The sequence below is a fragment of the Drosophila subobscura genome, chromosome E (genome assembly GCF_008121235.1).
Source record: "Drosophila subobscura isolate 14011-0131.10 chromosome E, UCBerk_Dsub_1.0, whole genome shotgun sequence".
NCBI classification, from domain to species: Eukaryota; Metazoa; Arthropoda; class Insecta; order Diptera; family Drosophilidae; genus Drosophila; species Drosophila subobscura.
The window spans coordinates 7,439,844-7,462,919 of NC_048531.1; the positions used below are offsets into that span (position 1 = coordinate 7,439,844).

The 23,076-nt window shown below is 45.0% G+C and overlaps 5 protein-coding genes across 6 annotated transcripts in view; 4 read left to right on the plus strand and 1 right to left on the minus strand.

The window, feature by feature from the left end:
• Positions 1-5,730, plus strand: part of LOC117891516 — a 34,393-nt gene extending 28,663 nt beyond the window's left edge. For both annotated transcript variants that reach the window (XM_034797011.1, XM_034797012.1), the window contains exon 3: positions 4,399-5,730. In XM_034797011.1, the coding sequence (XP_034652902.1) occupies positions 4,399-4,625 (227 nt within the window). In that variant the 3' untranslated portion in view covers positions 4,626-5,730. The remainder of the gene's footprint in view (positions 1-4,398) is intronic.
• Positions 3,706-22,911, plus strand: LOC117892668. Its single transcript, XM_034799057.1, has 2 exons — positions 3,706-3,716; positions 20,770-22,911. Exon 2 carries the CDS (start codon positions 21,109-21,111, stop codon positions 22,909-22,911), a length of 1,803 nt encoding a protein of 600 aa, XP_034654948.1. The 5' UTR covers positions 3,706-3,716; positions 20,770-21,108.
• LOC117891503 (Golgi pH regulator) lies at positions 15,828-17,774 on the minus strand. Its single transcript, XM_034796993.1, has 7 exons — positions 17,591-17,774; positions 17,256-17,526; positions 16,973-17,198; positions 16,724-16,905; positions 16,485-16,666; positions 16,245-16,430; positions 15,828-16,187 (listed from the first exon to the last, which is right to left on the minus strand). Exons 1-7 carry the CDS (start codon positions 17,630-17,632, stop codon positions 15,912-15,914), a joined length of 1,365 nt encoding a protein of 454 aa, XP_034652884.1. The 5' UTR covers positions 17,633-17,774; the 3' UTR covers positions 15,828-15,911.
• On the plus strand, positions 18,015-20,887 carry LOC117891502 (nischarin). The gene is made up of 4 exons (XM_034796992.1): positions 18,015-18,391; positions 18,459-18,692; positions 19,602-20,463; positions 20,533-20,887. Exons 1-4 carry the CDS (start codon positions 18,176-18,178, stop codon positions 20,676-20,678), a joined length of 1,458 nt encoding a protein of 485 aa, XP_034652883.1. The 5' UTR covers positions 18,015-18,175; the 3' UTR covers positions 20,679-20,887.
• Positions 18,751-19,560, plus strand: LOC117891515 (ankyrin repeat and LEM domain-containing protein 1). Its single transcript, XM_034797010.1, has one exon. The coding sequence runs from the start codon at positions 18,778-18,780 to the stop codon at positions 19,543-19,545; it is 768 nt and encodes a 255-aa protein (XP_034652901.1). The 5' UTR covers positions 18,751-18,777; the 3' UTR covers positions 19,546-19,560.
• Positions 22,912-23,076: the final 165 nt, after the last annotated feature.

Genomic DNA, 23,076 nt, shown 5'->3' on the forward strand with positions numbered 1-23,076 from the left:
GGACTGCGACTGGAACAGACACCGACTCGGACCTCTAATGTGAATGGATAATGCCCGCTTGTCACGAGGTGTCTACAGGGGAGCGGGGAAGCGGGGAAGCAGAAGAGCGGGGAGACCTGGACATGCCATGCATTTTGTTTAGCTGTTTTCCAGTGTTTAAGCCAAGTTGGTTTTGTTTAAATATTTCAGCAATTTTAGCACCTTTTCATGGAATTCCCCCACAGGCCTGTTGTCCTCTGGTCAACGTGTTTATCGGAGCTTGAGCAAGGTTCCCTCGATAAATATTTAATTGCCATAGGAGAGGGAAATTCGACTAAATAAAATAGAGGATTTTCCCACTCGAACAAGTACGAAAATGTTTACCCGAGTGCAGCTGCATTTAATTTAAATGGCTCATGCATAGCTGACAAGAGTCAACAAATTGAGAATCGAGCTGAAATTTGTTGGCAAACACTTTCCCGATAGAATTAATAATAATTCATGACTCAATGTCTCATAATTAATGCAAGCCTTTAATCTAGTTAATTATGGGCTGGGATTAGCCGGAAGTCGGGCCAACTTTTAATGAGTTTCGCAGTCAGGCAGTTTCGAGTCTAGCTATATTTTAGAAAATAAGCCATAAGCAGCTTTTTGTACGAGGGATTAATATTAATTAAAGTTCGTTTTGAATTCCCTGGCGAGCTCCCATTTAACCCAAACCCAACAGTCACTTGGCATGTTTCCCTCCGGGCTTAATGGGAGGCAAGCCGCATTTCGGTCTGCGACAAATTTTCGCCAAACCAAAGCGAGGATTTGTAGCAGGAAATATTCAAACTGTACTCGTAATAGGGATATTTCTGTTTCTGTTTGCCCAGAAACTGTTTGTCTTTCGTGAAGATTTATTTTCTCCAATAATAAGCCAACGGCAATTGAGGAAACAGCCAAAACCCAACTTTGTCCAATCGATTGCGAATAGCAGACCAGAACAAACCCGAAAACAGGACGAAACCGCAAGACTTTGCTCTGACGGAAATTGAAAAATGGGCTTAGTTCTTATGGTCACCAGAGCCAAAGAGCCAGAGCCAGCAAGAAGCAAACGTAGAAGGCCAAAATGTAATGGCAATATCTTGGCAACCGCAACCCCATTTCTCATATCTCCGTGTCTTTTTGGCAGGACAAAAGTTTCTGCTTAAAAATTCCATTTACGAGCTTATTATCGTGGTTCATTTGTCACAATTTGTCGTTATTTGGTAAACCGCACAAAAGTACGAAACTTAACTACAGAAAACAGGGGAAAAAAAGGACAGAAAACCTGGCAATTATGGGACACTCTGTCGTGTCGGCCATTATGTAAGACTCAAATCAAAATGGAGCCGCAGTTGGCAGATGTTTTTGGACAGTAACATAGCAAAGTGATTATTAAAATGTAGATTTATGACAAAGACCCAGGCAGGTAATTGTGAAAGTTGGCTGACAAAGGCGACCGTTCCAGGTACTTCTCGTAAGAGTATTACAACTTTTTGTGCCTAATCCCATCTAAGTTTTATCACTCATTACGAAAAGTTGGACTCAGCAAAAGTTATTCCACGTTTTAGCATCCTTTTTGTAGGGCATTTAGAATTGCTCAGCATCCGAGGCTAGTCTAGTTTCTGAACATTACGAGCTCATTACGAGTGCGAGCATGTGCCACCGTCTGGAACACTACTCTTATGTGTGTATATTGTTTCTGACACAATTACTTAACAAACGTCAGAGATTTGTACTCTCGCTAATGGTCCTCAAGCCACTGCCCCACCACGCACGCTGTGCGCTGTCATATTTTGAGCTCCTTGCCTTGCATTCTTTTTCAGATAAATTTTGCATTGTGATGGAAATGTGGGTCAAGACCACAGTGAGACCAGTGGGCATGCACACGCACGCAGCGACACACGCAAAGTGGCAACACGTGTGTTGTGGCTGCTGTTGTGGCAACACACACACACGAAGTCTTTCCCTCTCTCTGGCAATAATCACAATGAAGGGCCCATGAAGGACAGGTGAAAAGTGCAGCATTGCCTGCTCATGATTGATTTCATTCGAGGCAGACCCCTTGGGGATCTGTGGCATTGTGGCACTAGAAGCTGCAAAGGAGCTTAATGGCTGTAGGCGGACACATAAAAGCGATGGTCGTGCCCAATGATGGAAGCTGATTATGTCTGGGGTGGGGTGTGGGGAGTGCCATAAAAACGAAGGCCAATCAAAGGTATAACAGCAGAGAGACCAAAAAGCTGCTAGCGTGACGGAACCCAAAAGTCTACAGTCCCATAGTCAGTCAATCAAGGCAACGTGACCGATGCCCCGAGGCTCGACACATGCAAAACAGTGTGCAAAAAAGCAAATAAGGTGTCTCCGACTCCCTCGCACCGATATGCAAAATGTGCAGCTGCAACAGTCACTGTGACATTTTACCAGAGAAAGAAAAGCAAACTCAATTTGTGTTCCCCCGACCAGGCAGCAAAAGTTGGAGAAGCAGAAGCAGCAGCAGAAACAGAAACAGAACCAGAAACATGCATGTTGCTGCCTGATGACTGATGGCAGGTTTTTGGAGACACCATTCCCTTGGATTTTGGGTCTTTGGGCATGGTCCTGTGACAGGACACGCAGTGTACGTGAGCGGCTTGCTGCACGGGCTACATGACCGTCGACAGCAGAAAATCTCTTAAATCCGAACAGGGTGCCTTGGAAAACGTTTTCGTTGCAAAATCACAAAACTTTGTCAACAGCAAGCGTGGCGATGGAAAAACTTGCAATGAAATTGAGACGATTTCAGTTGGAAGAATGTCGGAAGGCACAGCTGGGGACGGGCTGATTAGTGCCGAGTGCGAGCAAACATTTAGCCAGGCAGCTGGCCCAGTGACCCGTGTGTGCCACAGAATATCCATGGAATTACAAAGTCATTGGCACGTCTTGCTGCTATTTTTAAATATTTTATAAATAGACATACATATACATATGTATGTACATACATAAATGCAGTGGCAGCACGTGATGCCGGCCTGGGTCACGATGCGTATACGCCATGTGTAGGTAATTTGATAAAGGAGCACGGTTGCTTCACGGCTCCGACTACTTCCGGCTGGCATGGCCCTGCCAAATGCTTATCTTGGCCAAACTCCAATTATGCTTAACGAATTAACGCAAACCGTTCCCTCAGACAATATTTGCCAAGGGAAGTAGCAGTGCAAGTGGAGGGGAAGTATTCTACCTCAGCCCGCAGGCAGGCGCGCAGTTCAGCTGGGTAAATTGGCCATGGTGTGTTGGCACTCTTGTTGCTTTAGTGTTGAGCGAAATCGCAGCAAGGCCATGGGAAATGTAATCAGAAACGAAATTTTTAAATGAGAATTTTCTCAACATTTGCATAACTACACCAAAGCAATGGGGAACAAAACGGAGAAGAATGGAAAAAGCCAGCTGAGGATATGATGCAATCTTGTCGTCTACAAAGCAGCCAAAATGCACAGGCGCCTGGGAACCTAGGGAACCTATTCCTTCAGCCAGAACCGTACGTTTCCGTATGCAGAGAGAACTTTTACACAATTACTCACTAATTACATTGACCATCCACTTCGAAAAAGAAAGCTTACTAGATCCAAGAACTCTGGGACACGTAGGACGTGTGTCACGCGTGACTCGAACACAGAGCCACATGCTGCCTGATGCAGGGGCTGTGAGTGTTTCAAATGGAGCTTAATTCTGTGGTCTGTTCGCGTGCTTCCTTTCTCTCCTGCACTCCTGTCAGATTAAATATGCAGGAAATATGCGTCCCACTGCGTCCAGCGTTGCGTAGTCGTAACGTGATTAGCCCAGCGACGTGGCCGACACGCCATGTGGGGCGGAAAAGGAAGAGCTGACACAGGAACAGGAACAACGAATACCAAACACTCTGAAGAGCGCATGGGGAATAATTCTGCGTGTGATTTCGATTATTTTGCTTTTATACAAGCGCTCAGGGAGTCGTTGAAGATTTACTGCCTTTGTGGGCTACTCGCGCTACCCTCTCGCATTGAAACACAATCAAGTCTGCGGTATACCCCAAGGAGGAGCAGGAGCTATAAATAATACAGTTCTGGGCAGTACTGGGATAGAACATAGCGCTGAAACATTACAGAATTGTGAAAGCCAAAACATTTGTCTGGCACTTGCAACACACTCGTCCACTCTTCGCAGGCTAATTGAAAATAGTTTACAACGAATTGTGGCAATTGCTGGAGTACCATCCAAAAGTTGCAATTGGCCAAGGAGGAGGAACCCTCGACAAGTTTCTTGCAACTTTCATTGTAGTTTAGCCCAATTTTTGTTGTGTTTTGTGGCCACTTGACAGCAGTTGCAACACTCTTAACAAACACCCTTATTCGTTCTCTTTTTGTTTCATTCTCTTAGAGCTCTGCCATGCAGCACTGAAGATTCAGTCCACATTCCGTGGCCATTTGGCACGCAAACTGGTCAACAAGGATGCGCCCGAGGATGAGGACATCCAGGAGATAACCAAGAAGGTTGCCGAGGAATTGGACATAGATCTGACCGATCCGGAGTTGAACAAGGCCGCCACCAAGATCCAGGCCTCGTTCCGTGGCCACAAGACACGCAGGGACACCCAGCCCGAGTAAGGGAATCACAATTTGAATTTTGTTGGTCATGGCTTGAAAGAATGAAAGTCACTGAAAATAAATATACAAAAAATAGAAACAGAAACAGAAACAGAAACAGAAAAACAAACAGAAAAGCAAGCAAAAAAATTGGTAAATTGTAAATGTGCAAAAGGCCGTTCGAGACGAGGGCACACAATCGGAATCTATTAAGTGAATTGAATGTACGTTTAACTAAATGGAAAACCAAAGAAAATCTCATAATAATTATACAATACACATTAACATACTAATAAGTCGGACGTCGGGCAAAGGTTTGAATGATTTTTGCTTAGCTTTAAAGAGCTGGAAGGATTGTTTGAAGCATTGTTTAGAATATAGCATAGATTGTCATTATTTTGAAGCTTTTCTTGCTAGTTCAAAGTCTCTCAATTAATCGGATAACTGAGTTAATTAATATTTAATTAAATTTAATTTTGGTTTTCGAACTTAGGACATACTTACCAAAGCAAAACCCCAGAACAGTAACTAAACCTAAACTATAACTAACAAATAACAAAACGTTAAATGGCAAACCAGTTAAATTTGCAAAGTAAAAGTAATACTTAATGTTTAAACAAAACAAAGAAAAACAACAACAACAAAATGGTAATTAACAGGCACGATGTTCCATATAAAAATTTATTGTAGACAAATCGACAAATGCAAGGAAAATGCTGAACAAATTTTTGGGAAAACATTTTTCCGTTTTTGTCTGGCCAAAGCCAAAAGTCAAAGAAATTTAATTGTACCTACATGAAGATATATACATACATATATATATAAACATGAATTATAACCAAAGAAACTCGATGTTGTTTCACATTAGGGGTATCCGAGCAACAGGAAGCAGCTACGCTACGAGGAGACGTCAACACAATTTTTCAGCCTCTGTGCTCTACATACATACATACCTACATATGTATGTACATATGTATTTGTATGAAAACTGAGGCATAGATCAACCAAAGCAAATCGAAAGGCGATTACTAATCTGGTGGCACAATTTTTTCGTTTTTCTACCAAGTGTATTACCAATTTGTCTACTTAACAAAAGAGAAACAAATATAACCGAAACGAAGCCCAAGTAAAAAATAAGGCGGGAAAACTGAGCCACATATACTTGCGGGTATGTGTGTGTATGTACTTATATAACTATACAAACCAAATACAAGTATTAGAGCAAGTTGAATTGGAAAACTTTTAAGCTAAAGCCCAGAACTCCGAACTGGGAGCCTAAGCCACTAAATAAATGTTTAAAACTCAAATTAATTAATTTAAACTAACGGAGAGCATTGAAATTATATTAGAGATCAGCGTCAAATTCAAATAAATTGCATATGCAAACATTTACACATCTAAACAAGCAAAATGGGTAATGCAGATACAAATTTGTGGATAACTGACGGAAAACACAGGATAAAACAGATACAACAAATGACAGCATGCATATTATACAAGATGAGAAAACCAAAAACAAAATGTGTCCCAACTAAATTTTAATTGAGTAATAAAAGTAAATACATTAAAAGTAATAAATGCAACCATTTCAGTTGATCAGCTAACATACTCGTACCCTCTAGTATTCCAGCCACCTAGTAAGTAGAAGCTGATCTGCTCAACAGCTTACCATCATCATTGTCATTATCGCAGCCTGGCCAGTGTGGCATTAGTCCTCAAGCATCCTCCAGCGCGCGCAGCACATGGCCAACATTTAACGATTTTTTGTTGCCACCTCAAGAGCTCGTGAGCTTCTCCAGCACTGCAGTGGCTTCCTGCTGCTGCTGCTGCTGTTGCTGTTGCTGCTGCTGCTACTGTGGCTTGGCATTACGACTGCAACTGTCAGTTGTCAAGGACGTTTGCCCATTTTGAAGGGATCTGTTTGTGGTCTAAATATAGGCAAATTCCGGAGCACATTCTTGGCAAAATATTAATGCATCCATTTACAGTATATTGCGGTGTACCTAATGTAGTTAGGCGGAGGCATCAGACGTGGCAAGGTCAACTGTGGCAGCACACTCCGTCAGTAAGAGTTTCAGACTTTCTGATGGGCCCAGACCACTGTGCTGGGCTGACGGCTGACATGAACTTCACTGACAGTTTTAGCACAAGAAATTTTCATGACAATGACGAGAACTGCGATGGCGTTGACGACGAGGACGAGAACGAGAATGAGAACGAGAGCTACGAAGAGAATGATGCTGATGGTGAGGCCGACTCTGACAATGCTTGACCTAGATGGGGCCTGTGTGGAGGTTTCTAGTGGAGGTAAGTCCCGGGCAAAGGCAACCACTTGAGACATCAGAGGAAAGGAGTGGCAAAAGGACTTTCACAGCATTATCCCTCGTGCCAATGTTTACAGGCAGAGTCAAAGCCAACAAATATTTAAGTTCTCATGCAATCACACCCACACACACGAGAACGGGGGAGGTACCCCCAGGGACATGTATATCTACAATTCTGTAACGGAAAATTCCGTGAAAGATTCCCTTAAATCCGCGGAGAGTGCACCCTCAGAATGGACCAAGTGTAGGTGTGACTATGAAATTAAACTTGCCACCAAATAGAGAACGGAAAGGTAGATAGAGACGTGCACCCACTGATACAGTCCCAGCGGCACGTCGCCAGAGCAATTTGCATTCCATTGCAACGTCAAATTCGGATCCCAATCCTCTGGAAGCGCGTGGAACGTTTAAAGTGCTCGGAGCATTCAGCTGACTGCTTTTTTCCCAACTTGTTTTATGTGTCACTTCACGGCTCACAAATATTTCAGACGTTGAATTTATGCGTGGTTCCGTCTGTGCTGGTATCTATGCAAACGCTGGTTCTGGCTTTCGTTTTGGCCTCTGCCTCTGCTCTGACTCCTGGCCCTGTTCTGTGGCCTCTCTGTGCAACATGGCGTATGCGCAATTTATGAGGCTTGCTGAACAAAGCGTTGTGTAAGTGCTGGAGCAACAAGAGCAACGGCGGAGGGCCTTTCGTAATGGAGAGCATTTGCCGAGAGCATCGAGAGTGTCATGTAAGACCTGTGAGTGGGCAACAAATTTGCAACTTTTTGATGGCAGATTGCAATTTGCTTTTGATGGGTTCTCCATATATATTTTCAGTCGGAGACAGACTCTTCCAGCGCGTAAATAAAATCCAAACATCCCTTTTTATGGCACTTTCAGATTATCGACCGGCAGTGAATTCGTTGGTCTTGCGCTGGCAGCCTTTTAGCTCCTAATATGTTCAGCTCAAGGGAAATTCTACTGACAATTCGATTCAGTCAATGCACACAGCCACTGCTCTTCCACGATGCATCTGTGGGGTTGCACACGTGCACAGTTATCGCGCATTTGGAGTGAGTGGCAAGTGCCGCAGCCACAGCACCACCACTCCACGTGAAATTTCAATTTCTGGGACCACTTTCAGGTGGAACGGCAGACAGGCCACAGCGGGTGGGCCGCACCGGATGGCATATGAATCCGTGCCAAGTAAGCAACAGCATCACATCAAAAGAGCCGCCATTCCGGCTCTCGCTCTAGCTCTGGCTCCGGCTCCGGCTCTGTCTCCGGCATCTGCGTTAGCTGCTAATGTTCACACCTTTTGTGCGGAGTGCTGGCTGCTGGGTACTCGGAACGCATTCAAATTGGTAACTCTTGCTGCCACTTGGCACTTCCGACCGACACGTGGCAGTAGTCTGGGCAGCTGCATCTGCTGATTAGACATCCTGGGCACTCTGTGGAGTTTAGCCATCTGCATGCAGCAGTTTCGAATGAATTTCCCTTTATTATTCACAGAATTCTCCTCATCTTGATTGCCTTTTTCTTGACCAGAACCAGCGGCTTGCACCAACTGACTGGCAGAGCTAGCAGACATGGCTGTCAGGGTGAGTGTTCGTGTAATTTGTTGGCCAACTGCCAGGACGGTGGACAGGACTTTCCGCCCACAGTTTGACTGGCTGCAATTGCAGCCCGTAAACAAGTTGTTTACCATCATTTTGGTACTGTCCCTGTCCCTATCCACCGTCTCCAGTCTATTGATTGCGGTTGTTCATTATTGCCACCGCCAGACAGCTGCGGCCTGGGCGAAACATTGTTTTATCTCTGCTGAAAGTCTACGGAATCTACGACGATATGAAAGCAAAGAACGTAAAATATGAATACCATTGGTACTTACATACATCTATGTATGTCTATGAGCAGCTAAACCAATGCACTAATCATCATAGCCTGACCCTTTACCGTCACAGCCTACCCCTAAATTAATGTAATTTGAGTTATTATGTGACCGTAGACAGGGGCACATGACTGTGTCAGGCCGGAGAATAAACGTACTGTCCTCTGTGTTGCAGTGCGGAACGGAACGGAACGGAACGGAGGGTAGCTCCATCCTGCCCGGACCTGTCCACCTGTTCAGCTGTCTAACTGTCTACCGGTCTATAATTACACACACTACACACACTCAAACCAGAACGTGTGTGTAGAGCTGGGCGGAACATTAAATTTGCCACCCGATTATTCAATTTGCACGCGACAGGCGGAAATTTTGCATATAATAATAAAAGTAAAGCGGGCCCCAAACAAAAAATCGATGGCCATTCAGGATTTACCAACCACACGGTGTGCGTGTGTGTGTGTTTGTGTGTGTGCGTATCTTGTTTATATTTTGTTGCAGCTTCCGATATATTTGTATTTATGTGTTTTTCGTGCTGCATGAATGCATAAATGCAACAAAATGTGGCAGTATTTCACTGGAATCCCCTGGCAACGATTCACGATATACTTTATTTGATTTTTTTTCCAGTCAAACTGCTAACTGGCAATAGTAACCAATCAGAAATCAACATTCCAATGGGAAAACAAACTGTCGTTGATAATAATAATCGAGAGAGGCGAAGACGTAACGTAACCCTTTTCCCACTTCATTTGCGTTGGTGTCTGGAACTTAATAAAAGTTTTTGATTGAGGTGCAAATTGAGAGCAATGTCAGGATAAATTCAGCAATACTTTCCGCAAATTGACAATGGATTGAGGCAGGGACTAGCCCAAATGGAGTGCTGACAGAATTCTGAAGACCTTTGTTCCGAGAAACTCTTTGTTCGGCCCCAAGCACACACAAAAATAAAAGAAAAACCAACCAAATGGCATTTCATTTTTCATGTTTTCATGTTTTTATTTTCATTTTTTTCTGTGCGTTCCCTGTGAATCCTTTTATTCCGGAAAATGCTATAAATTATGTTTATGTTTTGGGGGGGTTTTGCTTGTGGCTTAGTCCAAAAATTAGTTGTCATTAGATTTAATAGTCTGGGCGCACCTTTTCTTGTGTGTAGCTATTAATGCGGCAGAGCCAAATGGACTCGTTGGGCTCATTATGTCCGATAAGATCGGGGATTACGGGTCGCTCTGACTACGAGCCCAAGTAGTATTTTTCACACTTTTTGGCCATAATGTTCCACTGCTTGCCCAGCGGACACTTTCTTCGACCACCGCGATGGACTATAATCAAAATCAATACCACAATCAGCTGAGAAAGTTTCATGGCGAGTGAGCCATTGGCCCAGTTGTCCCAACCCCCCAAACCATGTATTGATTAGTCAAGGCTTCTACCAGCTCCGCACCACTCCAGCGCGGCAGCTCAGCTCCCAGGCAGTTGTCTGTGTAACTGTAACTGTAACTGTGTGGTCACAACGCTCCAGAGCGCATTCCCAAGCGGTGATGAAGATGAAAAATGTGTCAGGCCAACACCTGCGGCAGTTCTGAGTGGAGGAAGCAATATAAACTGAAGCCAAAAGTGTAGCCACATAACATGATTAACCAATGGGGGCTGGGGATAGGCGAATATTTCACGATTAAAGTCTCCCACACAGTGGAACAGCTCTCGATGCGTATGCGTAATTTGCCTGAGGGCTTTTCCTAGATTTATCTGCATTTGTATACATTTATGCCGACATTTATGGCTTTGCTATGGTAATGAGTGGGGGTGCAGAGGTCTTATTTGATTGGACGGAAAAGGCCAGAGAGAGTATGTTTTTGTATTGCAAAACCAGCTGCGAAAGACCCTGAATAATAGCTCCAAAATTTGATTATATAATTTATGTGTCCAACCACAAAGTAGAGCACTTTCTGGCATAACTTCTCCGGAGTTGTCACGACCCCCAACTCATTCCACCGTTTGTCCTTCAACACTTACCATAATGTGGACACAGTGGAAAAATTGCAACAAAAACTCGTGCGTCAACGGGGGCGTATGCATGACATGCGCTTCAAAAACTTTGTCTGCCGCTGAAGCAAACGAAACTTTTAGGCCAACTTTATTGGGGAAAAACTCCCTGCTTAAACGCCGCATAGCTGAGTGTGTGGTTATCTTAACTTTATTGGGGAAAAGCACAATTTAAACTCTACACAGAGGTCTGAGGTCAAATGCGCAGGAATAAATTCAAATATTCGCCCAAATTGGCCAAATTCACGATGCCTTCTTCGTCTTCTTCATCGAGAATCTTCAGCAGAGCCCAAGTGCGAATCATTATGGAGCTGAAATTGGCTAGCACCAATATTTTGAAGACCAGAACTTTGGCAATTTCCAGAAACACATCACGCAGACTGTCGATCTCATAGTCTCTGATCAAAATAACTAGAGTCCAGCAGGTAATCAGCACACTTGGTATCCATTTAAAGAGGAATAACCCCATGTAGGGGATAATAAACATCAGTAGTCGATACGGAGAGGAGTGCCGCATATTATTCGTGTTACAATATTCATAGAAGCAGCTCCGAGAGAACAGGTAGAGGAAGATCGCTATCCCTGCCTCTACGCAGACTACGAATCCCCCATCCACCATGATGAAGATCAGAATCGTTTGTTTATGGCCCCAGAGCCCAGAGCTCTCCAAGCTCTTATTGACCGTGGGGACAACGTTGGCCGCTTGCAGCATTACCCACAGATAGGCAAATGACCACACCTGCCGCAACACAAGCATTATGCCGCGAGTGTACTTGTGTTCCACGTATTGATGATGCGGCATCTTAAGTTTTGAATCAACGGCTTTCAAGTTTTCGGGTTTCCAAAAATAGCTATGACTTTTATGATTAGTTTTTATCAGGCTACTAAGGTGGATTGCCCGCTCCTTTAAGTTTCTCTCACGATTGCTATTACGAAACATAATCCCCATCATAATCGCATTTAAACACCTTCGTGATGGTGAAAAACAACAACAAAAACAGCACACAATGGGGCATCTGTATGTCTCGGTAAAAGTCAATTAAATTTGCATAATTTCCATATTAATGGCACTTGATGGTTCCACAAAAGAAACACAAGACTCAACCGATTCAACTGTCACTCCTTTCTCCCTCTCTATCGTTCATTCAACCTCTCTCTCTCTCTCTCTCTCTCTCTCTCTCTCTCTCTCTATTTCAATGGTAGCCATGGGGATGGGATGGACTGTCACCCGACATTGTCGCTGTTTATGACAGTTCTGATTGAGGCCATCATTGGCAGTGTTAGCGACGATGCCCGGACTCGACTGGCATCCAGCAAATGGCCAGTTAGAATGCTGATTGCATGGGTTGCGGCCTCTGGTCTGACGGAGAAGTGGTTGCCATTGTGGAATGAAAGACCGAATGAAAGATGACTCCACACAGTTGCTGAAAGCTGCTGCAAAATGTCGTTTATGCGCAAGAAATGTCTTTTTGCTCTTAAGCTGGTGCACAAATTGCTATGCTAATAAATCGACAGACATGCGAGTACGGAGTGTGTGTATGTTGGAAGTATTCCACTTATAGATGCCTCGTTACAGGGTAGGGGTAATAAAGCAATCTATGGGATATCCGCCAGACAAACAGCCTGGCACATCATTTCTTACCCCCCCATCAGCAGGTGCAAGTGCAGGTGCAGAGGGCAATCGAGGAGGTATGACAAACATGTCTTATCAACATTTATGACACTTTTATGAGGCTCTCAGCCACACAGCCACAGGCACAGGCAAAGGCGTGTTAAATCCTGCCGTTAGTGGGAGGAAAAATCATTGAGGCGCAAAATGGAGCAATAATCTTGGCACAGTTTGAAAGTAAAAGTGTGTGGGATTGTGGCACAAATGGAGGGAGGCAGGGAGGTATGGATGTGTGTGTGCATAGCCCCTACAGTTTGTGAACGCTTTCCACCTTGCCCTGTCAGTTGGTCAATGCGGCCTTGGGCGCATTAAAGTCAGCTTAACACACCTTTTTACTTACATCCCCATTTATGTAGCAAATATGACAGGTACATAATGTATACATACATATATGTACATATGTATGCATGTATGTATGTATGTAAGAGCCCCTCCTGCACACAATCACATTGGATGGCTTATTTTGAACGACACAAAATAATTAAGTTTCCATATTGATGCCTTTACTGGGCTTCAGGTACAGGTTCTGGTTCTGGTTCTGGTCCCAGCTTCTACCACATCCACTCAACTCCATTAGCAGCATCATGATTAAAAACGATGATTGCACGCACACAGCTGGGTCCAGGTCCAGTTGGGAATAAATAGACTATCAGGGCTGAGGCAACAAAAAATGTATTTTGCGCCACCCAGACAGGGTGTTTGTTGCCTGTGTTGCTGTTGAGATGAAAAACGACAGCAATTATGAAGCGATGTGCTCTGAAAGAGCACCATTATCGTGGCAATCTCTACTAAATATGCTATTATCTTCAGTTTAAGGTTTCCTGTACACAAATAAATCTACTGATCGCACCCTGTTGATGGGCAACTTCCATTGACTGGCCATCGTCTGGCCATCCGTTTGCAGTGGGAGCCTGCGGGCCTTTAAATATTTGATATAGCAAATAATTTGATTGCAAATCTGTATTTGAGAAGATATTCAATATTGCGCTTAAAGTTTTAAAGGTGAAATGGTAAGTGCTGGCGCTCGCCTAATGAACTGAACATTTCCGTACGTAGTTTAATTTCCTCTGTGTATTCGATGGAGTCCCTTGGGTCTGTATCGGCCATTTATGGCATTCGTCTGGTAATCAATGTAATAATTGCAAATTCCTTGATTGCCATGCTGTTGCACTTTGCTCCTGACCCAGCTTTAATTATGTGGATGTGGAGCCCTCCACTAATGAGCCGCTCAGCACGTGGACTGGGCCCAAGCTGGAGATGGAACCTAATTAGCTGCTTGGCTGCTATATAGATGAGGTTTAATGATGCTGAATCGAAAGCTAAAGGTTAACGAATGGCAAACGATGGCCATTAAGGCAGGGGCAAGAAATAATGTCGGATCATTGGCAGGCAGTTGGCTAGCCTTCAGTTTCCCCCACCTGCAGATGCAATTGTTCCGGCTGGTAAGCAGTCCCCAAAGTACCATTATCCGTATCACACTTATCTCCCATGGGAACATAGGTACCAACATATGTAAATCCTCTGGGAGGATCTATTGCATAACTTGTCACAGATTCGTCGGCAATCTGAACAAACGCCGCGCTGCTTATGCTAATGTCTTTCTCTTGTCCCGAGGCCACACCCAGGCAGATAACCGCAAACACAAATCGTTCCTGTGGCAGCACCTTCAGCCGGGCTCAAATCAGAATCTCACACATTCCATGAAGGCACAACAAAAGGTCAGATGTCAAACAGGAAATATGCTAAGTATGGAAACGACTTACGAGGTGGCGCGAGTGTGGCCCTAAAATGTACATAGGTGAGAAGAAGAGTGAAGGGTGGACTGTAGACTGTAGACTGTGGCTTTCAAGGCTCCAGAGACAACCGAAGGCGCAAACACGAAACCTAATTGAATTTATGCTAATTAGCCAACCATGACTGGGGCATACAGCGTTAATTATGGCAGCCGAAGCATACGGGGCGGACGTTTGTGCAATGCCACACTGAATCAATTGTTGCCCAAATTTGCATAATGGCCATGAAGTCAGCCCCGAGACAGCAGGAGCAGCCAACTGGAGGAGCACTTTTAACCCACATTTTATCAATCAAAAATCGATGAAATCGATGGATGGGTACCTATCATAGCCGCGTCACTCCTAATTAGAGAGGGTTCCGCCGTTTTTCTGTAAATAAAACCCATCGAATTTACAGCTGATTGATTCTTCGACAGGAGTACAATCATGCCCTGCACTTTTGGCTGGTATCGACATGATTGCAGTTCTTTGAACCATCCTGGACATGTGCCCTTTAAACAGCCACCCGCTTTGTGAACCCTTCAATCATTTTTTTGTTTCATCATTTATTCATCTAGACATTTGGAATGTATTTTTTTCGCCCAGTTGGATCTGCGGCAGCCGCAACATTTTAATGGCATTTTTAGGCAGCGATGTGCGGTCCCGGAATAGCCCATTAAGTTGCTCCTCATCTGAGTGGATTCCGCTCTGACAAGGGATGGGTGGGCATCGGTTTGGAAGCGGTAACAGTTTCGAAATTCCTGTATTACTTTTTGGCAATGCTGCTTACAAAAAAGTCGTTCCCCTTTAATTGAAAGGGCATTTTTTATGTAGGTGTTTATCGTACGACCAAAGTGGTACGCTCTGGAAGCCTATGAACTGAATGAATATGGTTGGAATGTTGCCTTTAAGGTGCGCACCAGGTGCTCTGAATATTCAAAGAGATGAATATTAAAAGTTTGTGGGAAATAAAAACGGATATCTCAAAGGAATTGATTGTTACAATCCATACATATTCATATTCTTTAATTGGTTTTCATATTTGAACAGCATTGGCATTGGGCGGTAAAGTTTCTAACCGCCCTACACTTTCGGCTACCTCAATATTTCTCTAGTCCAACCCACACCCCATAATTACCCAACAATTCTGTTCGCTTTGCCTCAAAGAACAACAGAGAACTGTGCTAGGAACCTGGGAACAACGGGATTGGAGAGTAACAGTAATTTTAAATGCGCTCAAAGACGATGCGCGGACTCTCTCTCAATGTTGAGTCCAACAACCTTATGTCACAATGGGCCACGCCACTCACCGGTAACCCAGCAACCCAGAGACCTAGAAAGCAAAAGCTCCAAAAGCTTGCCAAGGCTTTGGAAATAGTGGGAAATCAGATGGTAAACGAACTACATACCAAAATCAAGCACAATTATAACGTTTCAGAATGGTTTTGGATTTTCTTGCGCATTGACTGTTTAGTTAAATAATAATTCTATAAATATATACACTGGTATATATGTACATACATTGATTTAAACAACCGTAAGCTTGCCGTGGTTATACTAAAAGATTATAAAACAATTGCTTTAAAGTTTAAACCTAACAGAAGGAGAGAGAATATCCCCGTATCAGTGCAAGTCGGAGTCATCCGAAGGAACTGGCTTCCGAGACAGATACAACACAACGGTGGTAGTCAGGGCGCTAACCAGGAATATGACATCGAACCAACGATGATAGAAGTTAAAGTGTAGATTGCCGAGTACCTCGGTGATGATCACCCGATACTCGGCGGGCATATTCATGCGCATCAGCAGCACCGAGGAGCAGAAATACATGCCCATGATCTGACCCAAGATCAGCACGATTATGTTGCTGGACTTACTCGATGAAATGCGATAAAAGAACTGCAAAACAGCAAAAGTTATAAAGAAAAATAAGCGCGTTTTGCTTGTATTACTTACCTTTGTGAGTGTTAGCAACAGGCCACGTATGGAGGTGACCACGATGCAGCCGACCAGCATAAATGAAATATGCTGGTTCCAAAAGGCAAAGTCTATGTCAAAGCCACACCAATGGATGGCAATCTCCAGGCCACGAGTAACGGGATCCTTGCGGCCCACTCTGTCGAATATGATGTTGATGCAACACTGCTCAGCGAAAGAAATAAATTAATAGAGAGACTATGATTTTGGTCGACCTACCATAAATATCTTATAGACGCAGTAGACACTGAAAAAGTGTCCAATCACATTAAAGTACTTTCCCTTCAGCGTTTGCGACCACCGCTGACGCTCTTCCATGTTTTTCAGCGAATTCAGCTCCAGGAAAACGGAGCGCAGTAGCTCCTCCAAGCCATAGACTTCTTGCTTCAATTGATTGATGTCTGGAAGTCACCAACGAAATAAATTTAAGCCCTTATTAATGGTCAAGGCATTCTCACCTTCTCCGCTGCTTGTGCGGTGCACTGCCGATGTTATCATTTCCCAGATTCTCGGCTTCGTGGTATGCTGCTTATTATGGTTGTAGGCAGCCATGGCAATGCGTCGCTTCTTGGCCACCAGCATATCCACGGTCAAAGCCAATCGACGCTCGAAACAGATGATGTCATTACGTGAAACGGGCCTGGCAAACAAATGAAATAAAAGGCATGTCACAATGATAAGAAACGATTTAGCGCAGTTAAAATTACTTGATGAAGTAGGTCATGCTGGTGTAGGGATAGTTCACGGCACCAAAGCCAGAGAGTATGGCCATTACGGTGACACCAATGACACTGATCCGAGAGACGCCCTGCTCAATTGTAAAGATTCCGTGGGATGCACTAAGCAGTGGAAATGGTTCACCAATACGCCAGAGGCCATAGAGAAAGACAAACCAGCAGATTGTCGTCAGTATTCTCACCAATTTGTCGGAAACTAAGGAAGAATTCACATTAAAGCGAAAAATACATACAAATATTGTGGTGAACTTACAGAAGGAAATGCTGTGTATCACAGAGTGGCAGATATAGATCGGTATCACAGCCGTCACCATAAACAGTAGCAATGTGAGACCCAAGCGCCAATGGAAGTACCGGGAACTGGACTCTAGAACGCCAATGATCTCGAATATAATCAACTCAAACATGGTCACCGACAGCGCGAAGGTGGCTGAGAAGATCAGCTGAACGGATATGTGGCGTATTTCATAGTGCTTGAAGAGTTCCTTGTTGAAAAACAACCATCCTCCGGCAAAAAACAGCATCTGTAAAAAAAAAACAATTGAAATTCCATTTGCTGACATCGACATGACATCTCCCGCCACTTGCCTGCGACACAAATACAATCACACAGTCGCCCAGGAATGCCATTTTTAGCCCTTGATCCCCTTTCAGCTCAGATATAGTAGTTATTTTTCAGGTCGCCCAGGTAATTCTCATTGCTTCGTTGGAATTTCGCTCTTAGAACATGAATATGCCAACATGCTGAAATATAAACAAAAGGTGCCGAATGCCTCCGATATGAATACATCGATAGGCGGCGGCGAAGAGTAGCAACTTTGGTGAGCCCAGTTCCAGCCGCTTACACTGGGAGCTCTAAACTAGTAATATAATCTGAAATTAATCATTTATTTATGTATAATTGTTAACTAAAATTGTTAAATAAATTAATTTACAAATCGCAGTTTGTAATGCAAGTCGTGAATAGAAATTTCACACAATGGAAGTGACTGCTATCGCTCATCTCTAATCGATAACAGTAAACAGCTGTTCACTTGACTACAATTGCAATAAATTAGAAAATTGCTTTTATTATTAGACAACTATTGCACACAATCCCGTTTAAATGCATGTTTAGATTATAAATACGTGTTTAATGCGTCAAATATCTGTGAGGGCAATAAAAGGACAGCGATGGCTTGCTATTACCGCCAGAACGAGGAGACGTCGGTGACAATACCAAAATACACGAATGAAACCTCCAGTGGCGGGGTCACCTACTATGACATCAAAGTGCGTATCGCAAAGGTGGAGTGGATGGTGGAGCGGCGCTATCGAGACTTTGCCCAGCTGCACGACAAGCTGGTGGAGGAGATAGCAATTAGCAAAAAGTTGCTGCCTCCAAAAAAGGTACGCCCCCTCAATGCTAAACATAACGCTTAACGAAAATCTATTCATGTGTCAATTTCGGTTGCAGCTTGTGGGTAATAAGCAGCCAGCGTTTCTGGAGCAGCGTCGAGAACAATTGGAAGGCTACTTGCAGGAGCTGCTCATCTATTTTCGCACGGAACTACCGCGTGCTCTGGCCGAGTTCCTGGATTTGAACAAATACGACATTATATATCTGCTGCAGGATCTTGCGAAGCTATTTTACGAGAGCGGTGATGCGCTGCTGAGCTCCAAAAAGGAATACAACCTGTCGGCATTGGAGGTGAGAAAATTGTCAGTTTTCATTACTTTATTTATACAAATACGTAGAGGATATATACTCGTTATACTTTTTTGGACGATCAGAAATGTCAAATTGTTTGTTAACTTCTTTAGTCAAGAGCTGGCCTTTGCAACTGCAAAAACTGGGCAGTCGCTGCGTCCTCATTCGAGGTGCCAAGTACTCCCTTGGCACCATCAATTGTCGCTATACCAACTTCTCTCCTGAGCTGGAGAAGACCCTGCAGTCGGAGATAAATTTTCAGAGCATCAAAGAACTCTCTAAGTATTCAGCCCGCCACATTAAATGGCAGCGCCGACAAGACCAGTCGGATCTGCAATATTTCAACTATTTGTTGCTGGATCCCCGCGTGACAAACAAGCTGCCGATTCGGGCCTCGCGAATGCACTGCATTGATATCTGGTTTACTTTTCTAAGGGCCATTTTCTATGTGGGCAAAGGCAAGGGCATCCGCCCATACGTCCACTTCATGCAAGCCGACAAACTACTGGGCAAGCCGGACAGCATCAAGCAGGCCAAAGATCCGAAACTAGCGTTAATTTTGTCCATTTGGGAGCAGAAACGCGGTGTTCTGCTGATGCGTGGCTTCCGCGGCATCTCCTCCACCGATGCGCAGACTCGCGAGGCCTCCATGATCAGTGCTCTGAGCATGAATCATTTAACCAATCGACGACTGGGTGCTTACTTCGGTCCGGCAAAGGACAAATTTACAGCAACGCAGAGGAAGCTTCTGGGAATTGCATTGCTCTATAAGCTAATGGGTCATTTCATTTCAAAGGAAGAGCGAGAAATTCATCCTCAGATACATAAATTGCCAGCTGCAAAGGCAGCCTAACATTCACACATAAACTATTACAGAAAAATATATATTAATATCTGCTTTATGCACAGGTCTTTGCCATTAGCGAGCGTCTGAGTCTTCCCTGTCCGCCAAACGTGGACCGTGGCGGAAAATACGACTTCTCGCACGTCCTGGACTTCTGCACCCAACTCGTGGCCTTGGTAGTGACGCCGGTGAAGGATAATGCCAGCTATGCGCAGGACTACAACACAGTGGACGTGCCCATTGGACGAAGCAACATCATACCGAATAGGCTCAACTTCAACCTGAATGCATTTCGAAATCTCAAAACCCTCAAATTCTCGGCCCTGTCCACGGAGAACATCGTGGACATTGAGCTGCTGAAGCCAACGTTGCAGACAATCTGTGTTCACAATACAACCATACAAAGCATAAGCCAGGTGCTGCTCTGCGATAACTTGCACAAACACTGCGATGTTCCGAGCCTCCTGCCTGAGACCTTCAGTCCAGCCACTCCAGCGAATGGCAGTGCCCTAATCAGCACAGATGCGTGGCAGGAGCTAACCGAACTCGACTTGACTGGCAATCTGCTCACCCAAATCGATGGCAGTGTGCGGACAGCACCTAAACTGCGTCGCCTCGTGCTCGAGCAGAATCGCATACGGGCTGTGCAAAATCTGGCCGAGCTGCCGCATCTGCAGCTGCTGTCTCTGTCGGGAAATCTTATAGCCGAGTGCGTGGACTGGCATCTGACGATGGGAAATCTTGTCACACTAAAGCTGGCCCAAAATAAGCTCAAGTCGTTGAAGGGCCTGCGCAAGCTGCTTTCATTGGTCAACCTGGACTTGAGCTGCAATCAGATTGAAGAGCTCGATGAGGTTGACTACGTGGCGAATCTTCCACTGCTGGAGGCCCTCAGGCTCACTGGCAATCCCCTGGCGGGCAGTGTGGGTGAGTTTGCTCATTGATTTTCTCCTTTTTGCTCTCCCATCGAACTTTTGAATTGTAACTTCTCCGTAGACTATCGGCCGCGAGTCTTGGCTCGTTTCCATGAGCGCGCCGTCGAGATTTCTCTGGACAATGAGCGGGGCAGTCAGCAGGAGTTGGACACGGCCCTAGTGCTCTCCGCTTTGCTGCTATCAAAGCAACGGCAACGCCATAAATGATATTCGCATAAGGTATTCGGCCCAATTCTAGAATTCCACAAATCTCTCCATGCGCGAAAGTATTCCAAACATCTAAATTTAATAGTAATAGTCTCTGTCTCTTGTAATTTTGTAACTGTTTCGTCTATTTCCGATGTGCAATATTTCAATCATCACCTGAAAATATAATTCGTATATCTTAATAAAGTTTATACCTGTAGGACAACGAAGGATTGAGCGCTTGACCCATTACCCCAGCACATTACGTTCCCAATTATTAGAAGCCGCAACCCTCCCTCATTGAGACTATTTCGAAGCAAGTGAATTATCCACACCACACCATCAGTGATAAGACCTAATCAGGGATGTTTATTTCTAATGAAACCAATTATTCGGTGCCTTAAAAGCCTGACCTCTGTGCTGCAAGGAATCACAACAGTACCAGTCCGCTATGTGCACAGTGCTTTTACTTGTGGTCCTGCTCTGTACTTCCTTCCGGCCGGAGCCCGTCGCAGGCGTCCACAACATGAGTTTAGTGAAGTCCGTTCTGGCCGTCATCTCCAGCCGAGAGCATTGGAAACATACGCCAATCTTCTTGGGACACAGGACAAAGGGGGATGATATCAACAGTCTGATAATTTGGCTACATCGAACCATGGAAGTGACAAGCCACATGGTGGATACATCCATTGCGGCGCACAAGCATAAGCCACTCGGCCAATACAACATGAACGCGGACAATGCCGTCGCTCTCTTCTTCTGTCACACCACCCAGGAACTCATTTGGTACCATCTCAACAGGAGTCTTCGAAGGATGCGCCCTGTTCGATTGATTGTCGCCTTGCCCAATGAACGAAGTGGGTCCTACAAAGCACTGAAGGCTCTTTTCCAGAAACTCTGGCTCTACCAGTTTCTCAATGTTCTGGTCTTGCACAACAACCAAATATACTCGTATACTCCTTATCCGGCTGTGCGCTTCTACAAAGTGAATATCTACTCGTACCCGCTGTTTCCACCGGCTACTAGGGACTTCCAGGGCTATGTTGTGTCCACTCCCGCGGAGAACGATGTACCGCGTGTGTTTCTTATCCGTGACCAGCGGACAGGGCAGCGACTGATACGCGGCTACGGCTATCGGACCTTTGTTGAGTTCCTGCACCGCCACAATGCCACACTGCAGGTGACAAATCCGAATCAGGATCTCGGCCCCACAAGCAATGTCAACATGAGCCGAATAATACAGCTGATAATGGACGGGCATTTGGAGATCTCCTTGCATCCGTATGTGGATGTGCCAGAGGATATGGGCGACTACAGCTATCCCCTGGTCGTCGCAAGGAATTGCCTGATTGTGCCCGTAAGGAACGAGATTCCGCGTCACATGTACCTCCTGCTGCCCCTCAACCGCTGGAGTTGGCTGCTTCTTCTCGGTGGAGTGTTCTACATAAGCGGCGTACTTTACTTTATTAATCCCGGACACGAGCATAGCAGCTGGCATGAACGCGTTGGCTTGAACTTTCTGGACGGTCTCAGCCGGATACTTTTCATCTGTTCTCCCACACGCGTACACCGCCCGTCTCTTCGCTATTTTATAGTCTCATTGCAGCTGACGGTCTTGGGATTTGTTCTGACCAGCTATTACAACATTCAGTTGGACAGCTTCCTGACGGCCTTGGTCGTGGGCAAGCAAGTGGAGAGCATGGAGGACCTGATCGACCAGCAACAGCAGGTTTTGGTGAAACACTACGAAGTCAGCACTTTTCTTCGCCACGTAGAGCCCCATCTAATCAATGGACTGTCCCGCCTGCTGGTGGGCGTGAATGCCAGTGAACAGGTCTCGGCCCTGCTCGGCTTCAATCGCAGCTACGCGTATCCCTTCACCCTGGAGCGCTGGGAGTTCTTCTCGTTGCAACAGCAGTACGCCTTCAAGCCGATCTTTCGCTTCTCCTCGGCTTGCCTGGGATCGCCCATCATTGGCTACCCAATGCGCAGCGACTGCCACCTGAAGGCATCTCTCAGCATGTTCATTATGAGAATTCAGGCCACAGGGCTACTGCAGCACTGGTTTGTCTCCGACTTCAACGATGCTATGCGCGCTGGCTATGTGCGCCTGCTGGACAATGTCCTGGGTTTCCAAGCCCTCGATGTGGACACCTTGCAGCTTGGCTGGTTTGTTCTCGGCGGCGGTTGGCTACTGTCCGTATTGGTTTTCGCATTTGAACACTTGAGGCTGAACACAGGCCACAAAACATAGATTGTGAACTCTGAACTTGATGCACTTCTTGCACTTCATGCTTCGTGCTCTTAAATTCTGAATTTCGTATGTGCTTGTAAAGGTTATCGTCTACTACCAACGCACTGATTGCACCACTTAAAACAATTACCAAACGAGAATAAAAGTGTGAGAGAACCCACCGCT

What these genes read in the sequence shown, in the direction of transcription:
- LOC117891503 (XM_034796993.1), bottom strand. Translation starts at nt 17,632, where the DNA reads ATGGCATTCCTGGGCGACTGTGTGATTGTATTTGTGTCGCAG. An exon ending in TGATTGTATTTGTGTCGCAG is followed by an intron (nt 17,527 to 17,590) that starts GCAAGTGGCGGG and finishes TTTTTTTTACAG; the next exon opens with ATGCTGTTTTTTGCCGGAGG. An exon ending in GATACACAGCATTTCCTTCT is followed by an intron (nt 17,199 to 17,255) that starts GTAAGTTCACCA and finishes ATTCTTCCTTAG; the next exon opens with TTTCCGACAAATTGGTGAGA.
- LOC117891502 (XM_034796992.1), top strand. Translation starts at nt 18,176, where the DNA reads ATGGCTTGCTATTACCGCCAGAACGAGGAGACGTCGGTGACAATACCA. An exon ending in ACAACCTGTCGGCATTGGAG is followed by an intron (nt 18,693 to 19,601) that starts GTGAGAAAATTG and finishes CTTTATGCACAG; the next exon opens with GTCTTTGCCATTAGCGAGCG. An exon ending in TCCCCTGGCGGGCAGTGTGG is followed by an intron (nt 20,464 to 20,532) that starts GTGAGTTTGCTC and finishes ACTTCTCCGTAG; the next exon opens with ACTATCGGCCGCGAGTCTTG.
- LOC117891515 (XM_034797010.1), top strand. Translation starts at nt 18,778, where the DNA reads ATGTCAAATTGTTTGTTAACTTCTTTAGTCAAGAGCTGGCCTTTGCAA.
- LOC117892668 (XM_034799057.1), top strand. Translation starts at nt 21,109, where the DNA reads ATGTGCACAGTGCTTTTACTTGTGGTCCTGCTCTGTACTTCCTTCCGG.